This window comes from Rousettus aegyptiacus, unplaced genomic scaffold, assembly GCF_014176215.1.
Source record: "Rousettus aegyptiacus isolate mRouAeg1 unplaced genomic scaffold, mRouAeg1.p scaffold_m13_p_15, whole genome shotgun sequence".
NCBI lineage: Eukaryota > Metazoa > Chordata > Mammalia > Chiroptera > Pteropodidae > Rousettus > Rousettus aegyptiacus.
Window position 1 is genome coordinate 42,690,413 of NW_023416290.1, and position 12,178 is coordinate 42,702,590.

The window sequence follows — 12,178 nt, forward strand, 5'->3', positions numbered from 1 at the left end:
GCACGCTCGCCACCAAAGGTCTAGTTTTCATACGGTTGACTCCCTTTACCCATTTCATCCTCCTACCACCTCCTCCTCCCTCTGGTAACCACCAAACTATTACCTGAGTCTATGAGTTTTGGTTTTGTTTGTTCGTTTTGTTTTTATAGTCCATATATGAGTGAAATCATATGGTCTTTGTCTTTTTCTGTCTGACTTCTTAGACTTAGGATACTCACCAGGTCCAATCCATGTCACAAATGGCAAGATTTCATCCTTTTTTTTTTTTTTTTTGTCACTGAGTAGTATTGTATTTCTATATATTTTCACATCTTCTTTATTCATTTATCCATTGATGAATATTTAGGTTGTTTCCATATCTTGGCTATTATAAACAGTGCTGCTATCAACATGGGGTGCTTAGATCTTTTCAAATTACTAATTTTTTTTTTTTTTGGATAAATACCTAGAAGTGGAATAGCTAGATCAGATGGTAGTTCTAGTCTTAATTTTTTGATGAATCTCCATATTGTTTTCCATAGTCACTACATCAATTTATAATCCCACCAGTGGTGTACTAGAGTTCTCTTTTCTCCACATCCTCCTCAATATTTGTTATTTCTTATGTTTTTGATAATAGCTATTATAACAGGTATGAGATGATATCTCATTGTGGTTTTGATTTCTTTTTCTAATAATTAGTGCTGTTGAATATTTTCTCATATGGTTGTTGGCTATCTTTATGTCTTCTTTGGAAAAATGTATATTCAGATCCTCTGCCCATTTTTTAATGAATTTTTTTTTGTTTGGTTATATGTGTATTTCATATATTTTGGATATTAACCCAATATCACATGTGTGATTTGTAAATATCGTTTCCCATTTGTTAGTAGCCTTTTCATTTTATTGATGGTTTTCTTTACTGTAAACAAAGCTTTTAAGTTTGATATAGTTCTATATGTTATTTTTGTTTTTGCTTCTTTTGCTGTCAGAGTTAAATCCACAAAAACATCACCAACACCAATATCCATGAGATTAGCACCTATGTTTTCTTTTACGTATTTTATGGTTTCAGGTCTTACATTCAAGTTTTTAATCATTTTGAATTAATTTTTGTGTGTGATATAAGATAGTGATCTCATTTCATTTTTTGCATGTGGCTGCTCTGTTTTTTTCCAACACCATTTGTTGAAGACACTTTTCTTTCTTCATTGTATAATCTTGGTAAGGAGACCTAAATTTTTAAAGACTGCTTTGCACAGACTAACACTTTATGCAGAGATGAGAGAAATAATTTTGCGAAAATTTGCACTTAACAATCATACATTTACCTAAGTCTATAAGATATAAAAGAAATATTAAATGTAATGAATATAATAAGAATTAGTGAGATAGTTATCACATCATTATTAGTGTTTTTAATATAATATTATGGTAAAGTTTGAAATTAAAAAAAAAAAAAGCAACACTAAAATCCCATTTTGTAGGCAATGCCACAGAGAAAGATGGTTTCTAGATTGGCTGGAGGAAAAATTATCACAATGGGAAGTAGGAAAGATAATAGATGTGAATAAGAAATAAATATAAAATATGTGGAAGTAGGAGAGAAGTTCAAGGTGATGACAGCTATTAAAACCAAAGCCTACAATAATGAACAAAGGGTTTTAGTAACTTTCTATGCCCATTGTTAAAAGCAGACTAGAGTAACAATAACTACATTATTTAGGGATTCCTGAATTTGCAACAAGAGCTTACACCAATGACTGAAGATATGAGAAAGAGCAGTTTAACTGGGCAAGCTAAGAGGAAAAATCTGAAAAGGTTTTTACGCACTCCTGCAAAATTCCACATATGAAAGCCAATATTGAGAAAGAGTAAGCTTTGTATTTTAACAGAAATGCATTTCGGGGTGATTCTTTTAGGAGGTAAAATGATCTGGGAAGTTAAACCAAAATCAAGTCACCAAAGACTATCCTAGATATTCTCAAGGTGATTTATATGTTTAAATTCTCTTCTACAGATAATTTCTAGAATGTGAGGAGAGAATGACTGAAGGGAAATGGGGGTGAGAGGATGGGAAGAGATAATAATTTCAAAAAGTAATATTTCATGGGAAACTAATTCAGGTATTATGTTACTAGTTACAAATCGTTTTTTTTTTTTTTTTCTGTTCTTTTAGTTTAAAAAGGCCCTCTATTTTTTAGATCACACCTTTGCCAGTTGCTTCGAGCATCTTGCTTTACCAATAGGTCCATCAAAAATCTCCAATTTTGCTCTCTGCACTGTCTTCCTCTTGGGCTTTAAAATAAATAATCCATTATCTTCTATCCCAGGAGAAAACTATCGATGTAAGAAATGTCCAAACCTGTACAGAATTTTTATGAATGTAGACGAGCCGAACTGATGACAAGTGCCAGGAAGCATGATCTCAACAAACTGAGAAAATGCTCCAGAGAATGGCAGTTTTGCAGCTTATTTTATACATTAGAATAACAAGAGGAGACTTAAGGAGGGTTACATAAAATCCAATGGTGGTAGATTGGGGGTGGAAGAAAGCAAAGCAAGTGAATCTCTAGGATTGAATAACAAGTAAAATGAGGAGACATATTTATTTTACATATAGCACATAGAGATGGTATTTGGGGAACAAGTAGCATTGAGGGGTTCTTGAGTCTCCTGCTGTTGCAGTCCTGTGCCCTGAAGGGTCTGGAAAAGGCGATTACTCTGACATTTCAAAGGGATGTTCTTTTAGATGCAAAAAGACAATAGGCTCACTTAAGGTAAAGACTGACCTTTGTGAAGGAAACTATAGGCCCAGGATGTGAGTCCCTGCCATGATCAACTTTTATTTAGGAATTTTTATATTTAGACCACCTTATGTGGTTTCTTTCAGTCTCTGAGTTTATAGGGTCCACGATGCTGGCCTCATCTGAGCTTGTCAGGTTTAGTATGTGGTCCCTTTATCATCCACACATCCTTTTCTTGGCCATAAATCAATCCGAAGGATGCATTAATGACCAACCTTTTGGTTGGATAATGTGGCCCCATGGTGATAGGAAGGCTTATTCTTAGGAGGTTTTAGTGTCATTATTGTTTTGCTGAAATATGGTGGGTCATTGGGAACGGAACAAGATCCTAACTTGGATGGAAGTTAAGGCTGGGTTTTTTTTTTAAAAGGCAAACAAAGGTAAATGGGAGGCAGTAAGTGTTTGTGGGCTTCTATTAAGAAAACAAAACAAAACAAAAAGAAGCAAACAAGCTTTGGATTATTTTTAACCTGCAAGCTATTATGATTTTGGTTTTGCTGTTTTACTTTTTTTGCATTTTGCATTTAGTATAAATTATCTCTAAAGTGTTAGAATAATTTTGTTTCCAGACCCCTTAGGGTATACCTACCACATCAGAGCACAAAACCTTCCCGAATACTATTTTTATGTGCTCTATATGTTAATTATTATTTTGTATTCACCAATGTAAAAGAAGCATTTTTTTTTTGTTTCAGTTTTTACTTAATTTTAAAGATTCTTCCGGTTTGCTTTTTTTCTGCCATCTTAATCTACCACCAATATGGTTGGGGCCAATCAGAGTTTGGTATCGCTCCCAATGGCAGCGGGGAAGGAGAGGAATAATGACAGTGCAAAAGTGTAGTTAGTTAGCATTTTTCCTTTGCTCTTCCTCATTAACACAGTGAAGAATCACAGTTCGGTGAGGTTTAAAAAAGATTTATCTAAGGTATATTTCATAAAGACGAAGCATGCCCCAAAGAGGCACAGGTTTTCAGCAAAGAACTGCAACACAGTGTTATAACAACAACAACAACAAGCGGGCCAAAAGGACCCAGAAGTGGGAATGTCTGCATTAAATCTGGGCTGTGAGGGGTGGTTCCAAAGGCATTCCTAGGTGACTGGCATGTAATGTCATTCTGATGGACACTTGGCTGCTATATAACTCTTTGCCTAGTACACATGTGTATACCCAGAATTCAGTCTGTTATAATTTGATTCATGAATTTCTAGGCATAAACAAAGTATTATAATAAAGCTTAAATTGCAGGCAAATTAGGGTAGTACCTTCTGCGCAGGTGTCTGTAGCCAGATTAGGCCAGCTAAGACTATCGCACTCCTGTCCTTTGTCTCTGGGGATATAGGAGTGAATCTCTAACTACCATTAGAGTGTTTTTTAGGCGGTTTCTGGGCTAGGCCTCTATTCCTTTGTTTGCCCTATGTCTGACTAGCTACCTAACAAATAGATTTTATGTAGCTCTTCTTACATTTTCCTTTCTTATTTTAATGAATAAGCCACAAAACTGCCATTTTATAGAGCAGTTTTTCAATTTGAGATTTTGCTTCCTAGCAGTTGTCAGATTGGCTTAAATAAACCCAATACATTTTTTTTCTATAACTTTTGACATTTTTTACATTGACATTTACTTGGTGCAGTCAGCAGAATTCCAAAGAAGCCTATCCAGGATCACCCTGCGGATCTGGACCTGGTACTGGGTACCAGCAAAGGCACATTATACCTCACTGGCTTCCACTTTTGTATTGGGTAAACTTGAGTCAATTTTTCTTGGAATTCTGGACCTCCTTGTTTTAAAGCAGAAAGCTCAGACTTTGAGCTGTTCTTAAATTAAAAAAAAAAGAAAATCTAGTACCACCTACTAACCTTTAGGTAGTACTAAAGGTTAAAGGCTGAGATATCTCAGGAACAGGAAAAAAAATGGACGGCTGGTTTTTAATTTTAGCTTTTTCATTGGGAATGCTTACTGAGAATCTGAACAAAACTTTTTGCTAGATAAATGAGTCTGAATTCCTTCTGCTGTGAAGATAAGGGTCATTTACTCCATCAAGTTCAAATTTTGGGTATTTTTAGGTGGCTAAGACTCTACGTGGACGTGTCAGGGGGTACCCCTCAAGAGAAGCAGAACCCCATGGGGAATTTCTACACAGTAGTAATTAGATAATTACTTGTCTGTCGATTAGAGCATGAAGGCTGGTTACCTAGCACTCTGAGTCCACATGGTTGTGTCAGACAGCCAGGGAGAGAAACTGAGATACACACAAGGATTGGGTGGAGCAACCTGGGAGGTGACAGACCATTGGAGCTCAATCCATAAGCAGCACACTTCAACCCACTATGCAACAGCCCCAGAAATTTCTTCAGACTTTGTAGATCTTGAAATAAAACTAAAATTAACATGGGAAATTGTACCTTCAAGGCCAACAAGCTCCAGCTCCATTGATACTTCTGTAGATGTACAATTCATAGGAAGTACTTACAAGTACTTATGGAAACGGAGACATTTACCTAGACGTTATAGCAACTAAGATGGTTGAAATGGAGTTCTTTTGACACTTATTTTTTTTTTTTTTGCATGCATCATAGGGAAAAAAAAAAAAAAAAAGCCTGCTCTAAAATCAAACAAGGAATGAGAGACTTACCTCAATTGGAAATAGAAGTCTCTGAAATGGTGCACAGAGAGACATTCTTCTCTCCAGGAAGTAATAAGAAAATTTTAAAGACTATCTGTCTCTGAACTAAAGGTTTCCAATGCTGCTCAATGCCAATACCTCATTTTTCCCTCTTCTCCAAATGCCCCACTGTACCCTTTACTTTGCCATTTGGACTTACTTTGTCTTCCTCTCCCTTCTCTCTCTCTTCTACAAAACAGACAAAAACAAACATTACCTCTGATTTACACCCTACTTTCGCTGTTAACCTAGCCTTTTGTTTTTTTCTCAGCTAGGATTGTTGAATAGAAGTTCACAATATTTATTCCACAATTTTATTAATTTCTCGCTCCCTGCAATTTGATTTTGGCCTCTAAACTCCAGGTATAAATACATATTAACAAAAATAATTCACCATTAACAATGTCAATAGTTCACTTATAGTCTAAAGCTCCTTATCTATAGTAAATTCAAAATAAAAGAAAAATCTGTCTTCCATATTTTTGACACTTAATTCATAAAGACTTAAGCAACCAAACTATAAGGAGAAACAACTGGTAATTAAAAATTCAAATATGAAAAAATTAAGGCCTATTTTATTAATAAAGTATAGTATTTTAATCCAAAAATCCAATTGAAATAGTTTAACACGATAGAAGAGAGTGAAATATCGATAAATGCTATTCGACTGACCCCAAATTTTTATTTTTCTAAGTACAAAAAACAACTGAAATTCTGCAGAATGAATATTGCCAAAGTAACCCTAATATCTAAAGTTCAAATGAAATCCTGTGATACTCATAATATTACAAATTGACAATCCTCTTATCTAGAAAAATTGAAAGATAAGAATTGACTGACAAACGAAATAGCATTCACTCAATCAACCAGTAGAGCAGAATCACATAAGTGCACATTTAACTTATATAAATTCAATTCTACACCAGGTGAAAATAAATAAATGAAAGTAATTTAGTACCACATGACCTCTAAGAAACCAAACTAGCTCATCTGTCATTATCTGCAGAAATTGTTACCTGTTCTGAAATTGGAGAGAAAATAACCCATTAGAATTATTCAAACAATATGACTTGTGCAAAATCATGTAGATGATCTAGGGGAGATTAAACGTATTTCACGGGTAATGTTTATATGTGATTTTCTCCTTATGCACTAACTTTAGAACCTTAAAAAATGCAACACCAATGAATGAACTGAGTGTATTTGACAGACATTATGCTAAATGATTTTAAAAAGTAAAATTCTAAGAGTATCTAAATTAAAATTCTAAAAGTATATAAAAGATTTAGAAGAAGGAAGGCATGATTATAATGTGGTATAAATGACAAGAAAAGAGAAAATAGTAAAAAGTGATATAAAGTAATACTAAAAAAGTCATAAAATAAAGTCCAGCATAGCAACAGAAAGATTATGGTGGAGAATGAGGGGGAGCAGAAGCAAATAGGAATTTTATTTGTAGAAACCCAAGAACTAGTGCTTGATCACTTCACATTAAGTAGGCAAAAGTAAAGATAGGAAGAAGTCAATGATTTATTTAATTCTGCTACTGTATTCCCTAATTTTAAGGCATCATTAGATAACTGGATATTCACTGGAGATGAGAAACACAAAATACTTGTTTCTATGCTTCAATTACATAATATATTTTATTTTTAGCCATGCTACTCTTAAGACCCCAGTCTAATCCAGTAATTCCCGTCATTTTATTTCATCTTTTTCTTTTTGAGGGGGGCAGGAAAGCCTATGAATATGAACATAAAGAAAAGTGCGTGTATATGTGCACGCATGTGTGTATATGACATTATGTATTATCATGTCAATCACTTACACAATTTATATCATTTAATTATAAAATAACCCTATAAGGTAGACATTTATCATCTCTAGTTCAGACTTGAGAAAAGCAAGGCTAAGGCTGATATGATTTGTCCAATGAAAAAGAGCAAATTGGGCTCCTAATCTGGCTCCAAAACTGGCATTCGTAAACCTAAAGGTATTGAACATAAACTACATGAGACAAATTTTTTATATACAATCTCATTTACTCCTCACAACTCTGCTCTGTGGACATAATGAAACCTATTTTACAATCAACAAACAAACAAACAAACAAATGAGTCTCAAAGAGATTATATAATTGTCCAAAGATAGATAATTTGTGACAGGCTGAAATTAGAATTCAAGTCTATTTATTTGACTTAGTAGGTAGTTCGAAATAATGATGCAACATTTATAAAAATAAAATAAATTTCTTTACTAACAAATCAAAGTATACTTCATTTTATCCACAAGTAATCCCAAAAAAAATTTATTAAAAAAAATTAGTGTTCAAAACCACTGAATAATGGTTGTATTATTTTTTACATTAAAAGGATTAAATTTAACTTACATTAACCCTGCTAAAATAAATATTCCATTCTTCAGGAATCTGCTACTCTTATTTTAATCACTACTTTTTCTTCCCTTTTTTGAACACATAGGCTGCTATAAAATATCTCCAGGTGATCAGCATGTCTACATGTCAGGAATGGAAGTAGCTATTTTTCCTCTTTCTCATTTTTTGGTCACATAGCATCCCAAGAACAGGATATAATAAAACAAATTAATGGTTTCTAAAAAAGACTTGGATAGCCATGAAGTCTTCTGGATCATCATTGCTAGGATTCTGTGAGCATCCAGGTAACACTGGGGGGCTATATCCCCTCTAGCAAAGGAAGAACTCTCTTGGGCACAAAAGGCCAAATATAAACAGAATTAAGCAGCTGATGTTTTCCTCTCTAAACTACTGTTCTCTTCACAAGGAGCTCAAGTCTAATTCAACTGATTAAAACGCTAAGAAGAAATATTTTATAGAGTACAGAAAGACGTGTTGCTAATGCTGGCATCATCACTCTATTTCAAGTTAAAATAATAGGTTTTGTACTTTACTTCGATCACAGTTGTTCTCTCATGTAAGTTGAGAATCTTGGACTTGTTTCAGAAGAGAGGAAAGGAGGATATATAGGTAGTATCTGGTTATAAGAAATTGGACTGGAAGCATCAGCTTATTTTATATATCAGCAGAAACATTAAGTCAAGATGTGATCCAAAAACCTTGATATGATAAATAAAATCCATGTCCTTCTGCTAAAATACTTAGTCATTCAGACCCACACATTCACTATACCATAGCAAATCTTTTACTGTATAACACAGTGCCGTAAATCTAATTTCTACAACTCTGAACTTTCAGCCTCTGTCTCATACTTTACTGCTCACTAAATTTCCTTTGCCTATCCATCTATAAACAGAGCTTAACCTGGGTTCGATCCAGATGGATCTCAGATCCAAAACCTTCAGAAGTCAGGTAAGTGTCTTTAAGACTTGTGATCAGGGAGATGTAAAGATAGCAAAGGACATATTGTCTTTTCAGCGTCAATGCAGAACAGATTGTTGGGTTGACAAGATGAGCTAAAATGTCCTTTGCTGTCTTTTTATATTCATTGCTGTCCCAGAAACTAGGTGCTTGAAAACAAAATTTTTTCTTTCTTGAAATGTGTTAAAAAAGTATAAAACATAATTTTTTAAGTATATTTTTGTCATTACTGTGAACGTCTATATTGACTTTATGTATACTTTGCGGAGCATATTTTGCTTTATGCTCTGGTAATTTCCCATTTTATATAATTCAAATATGAAGGCACTTGCAAGGTTACTGAACATACTGATTTTTAAAAATTAAAAACAATCCTGTTTTCATTTTTATATTGTTGTTCACCTGTGTACATGACTATAAATTCAGATTGAATAAAATTTTATTACAAAGCTAACTAAAAGGACTGCAGAGTAATTTATGAATAGTAAATATTTTTATTAAAAAAACTAACATTTTGAATAGTGTGTAGTGAAAAATAAAGCATATCTGGAATGAAATACGTAGTGAGATGAATCTTACTTACCAAATTCCTTAGGAACTGCAATAGAATAAACACAATTATGTCCCACACTGTAATTTTTTGGATAGTTTGGTGATAGAACAGTGCCTTCTGAACCAGTTGAACGACTTCCACATGGTGCTAAGAAATAAAAATGATCAAACATTATTTTTAGAAAAAAATAAGTATTCACATTATGAATATTTTCTTGATAGAAAAAATATGGCAACTAGATTTAAAGATATATGTTTACTTCCTTATTTTAAAGAGATCCCCCATTGTCAAATATTTTTAAAAAATTTAAAAAAAATTGCACGTACAAAACTTTTTAAGCACTAAGATTTACTCTTCTCAGAAACAAAGTAATATAACAATATTGTAGTGGTGCTATTTCTATAGGTAATAATGGTGGTTCTGCTTTATTTATGATAAAAGTGTAACAATAATTATGCCTTTTATAATGGTGAGAAAGTACATATGCAAGTGAGAAATTATTTTACTGACAGGCTTTGAAACTACTGAAAATCAACCTTGATTATGCTGCCACTAAATTACTTCTATACCTGGTATAAGGATGGCTATATCAATACATTCACCCACTCATCGAAGCAAAATATTCTCTCACCAACATTTATTGTTTATATGATTTACACTTAAATCAGAGGAGTTGCTGACGATGTATAGAGGCAGATTTTTTGCTATCTCAGGCCCAAATGTGCTATGTTCCTAAAAAAAGATGAAGGTAAAACCAATTTCTCTGGCAAATTTATAGATAAGGGTTCTGCTGTTCACAAGGTAGGGGGATGCATAGTTCTGGAACTCAGACAGAGACCTGGGCTACTAATAGAGACTTAGGTATCCAAAGTGTAAATTGATATTTGGTATTCGTTAAGTGAATGAGGTCACCCAGAATAGTACATAGACTCAGAAAAGATGGCTAAAGAGGAGGTCTGGGGAATGCCAAGGTAGGATATGATAGATAGAGGGTAGCTACAGAGAAATTAGTCTCTTGGGAGCAACAGAGGAAGAGAATGTCAATTAGAAGAAAGTGTTCACAAAAGCTAAATGTTGTAAAGTGGTAATAAATGAAAAAGGAGTCTTGGTGGATTTGGCAATCTGGAACATTGGGGAGCAAAGGCGCTTCTTCTCGAGGAGGTTTCTTGAGAAGAGATTTCACCTAGGCGTACTTGCCTGCTGGCCCCACTTCTATCTCCTGGAAGTGGAATGAGCTATCTGATGAGCTTAGACAGGAACTTGACTGCAGTTAGGAGCCACGTGCCTGCAGAATGCAATCACTGGCCTCTTACTCTACAGTGTATTTCACAGTCCATCTGTTCAGGGGGTGCCCATGGTTGTTGCAAGATACCTGTAACTGCACAGGAAGCCCAATGTTATTGGTCCTTAGCTTTTATTAGTATTAAAGCTGATGGTTTGATTTCCTTCAGCCTGTCTTTTAATTGGCTTTGAACTTGTACAGAATTATCCTCAAACACCAAAAAGGGAGTTGGTATTATTAGTACAGTAGTTTCAACCAAAGTGGTGTTCTATAAATTAACACCAGCAAGCCAAATCCAGCCCATACCAAGAGAAGTTTTTACATTTTTAAAGAGTGACAAAACAAAACAAAAACTAGTAATATGTGACAAAGACATGTGGTCAGCAAAGCCCAAAATACCATTTAGCCCTTTAACAGAGTTTGCTAACTCCTGAAATAGAGATAGCAGCCAAATTGTAGTTGGATGAAGAGTAAATGGTATATAAAGAAATATAAAAAAAATCAAAATCATAACCATAAACAAAAAGAGAATGCAGGGCGTAGGTCAAGGAAGATGCAAAGCTGAATGTGTTTTTGTTATCATTGTTTGTTTGACAGGGGACAAGGAGTTTTTACAAAGAGAAAATAATTGGGAGCACTGACCTGGAGGCTTGGAAAAGATAAGATTAAGAAGAGGAGTGACTAGTTTTAGAAAGCCTTAGCTACACACTCCTTTGTTACCTGAGGAAAGGGCCAAAGGAGACTGGAAGTACATAGGTTTAGGCTCTATGTTGGAACTTTATTGGAGTGTATGCCTGACCTTTTTAAAGAGAGCTGGATAGGGTATGCCATATAGCTTGAGAGTCATAACAGTTTGAAAAGTCAAAACTTTTGATCAATTCCCAGCCAAAGTTTGAAATATAGCAATATATTTAAAACACACACAACACAGTCTGTTGTACTGAGTTGGGTGGCTAATAAACGTCTTGCCTTTTTTCCTTTTAATGTTCTATAAAATGGTAATAGTCAGAATTAAACATATTAAAATTAGAACTCCCCAGAATAACAACAAATTGACATGGATGATAATAACCCAAGATGCATCAATCACTCTCATCACTCATTATTGTTTGAGATTAGAGTAGTCAGGTATATTCTTATTTCAGCACTGGTAACTTTATGCAACTGATAATAGTAGTGATGAGAGAATTATTTAAGAATGAGCAATATGTTTTAATTTTCTTTCTGATTTTAAGGTGCTCCAAAACACAGTATTTTCAATGTATGTGACAAACTTATTTTTAAATTTCAAAAGTATAAACAGAAATTAGTTTTTCACTTGAGTTTAACTTTGTGGCTTAATCATAAACATTCTGCATTCCACATTAATATGCATCTGACAGCTCAATTTGTTCTGTATATTTTATTCTGCATAATGGACATTTAGGACAGCTTTTGTTGAAAATTTAAGTTATAAATATGAAAAATATGTTTTTATTTTAAACCACAGCTGAATATATATGAAGTTGCAATATAATCACATGCCTTTATGGTAACTG

At 34.0% G+C, this 12,178-nt stretch overlaps 1 protein-coding gene across 6 annotated transcripts in view; it reads right to left on the minus strand.

Moving 5' to 3' along the window:
* CSMD3 (CUB and Sushi multiple domains 3) overlaps nt 1–12,178 on the minus strand; it is a 989,790-nt gene that overhangs the window by 196,191 nt on the left and 781,421 nt on the right. For all 6 annotated transcript variants that reach the window (XM_016138158.2, XM_036232977.1, XM_016138161.2 and 3 more), the window contains one exon: nt 9,389–9,505. In XM_016138158.2, the coding sequence (XP_015993644.1) occupies nt 9,389–9,505 (117 nt within the window). The remainder of the gene's footprint in view (nt 1–9,388; nt 9,506–12,178) is intronic.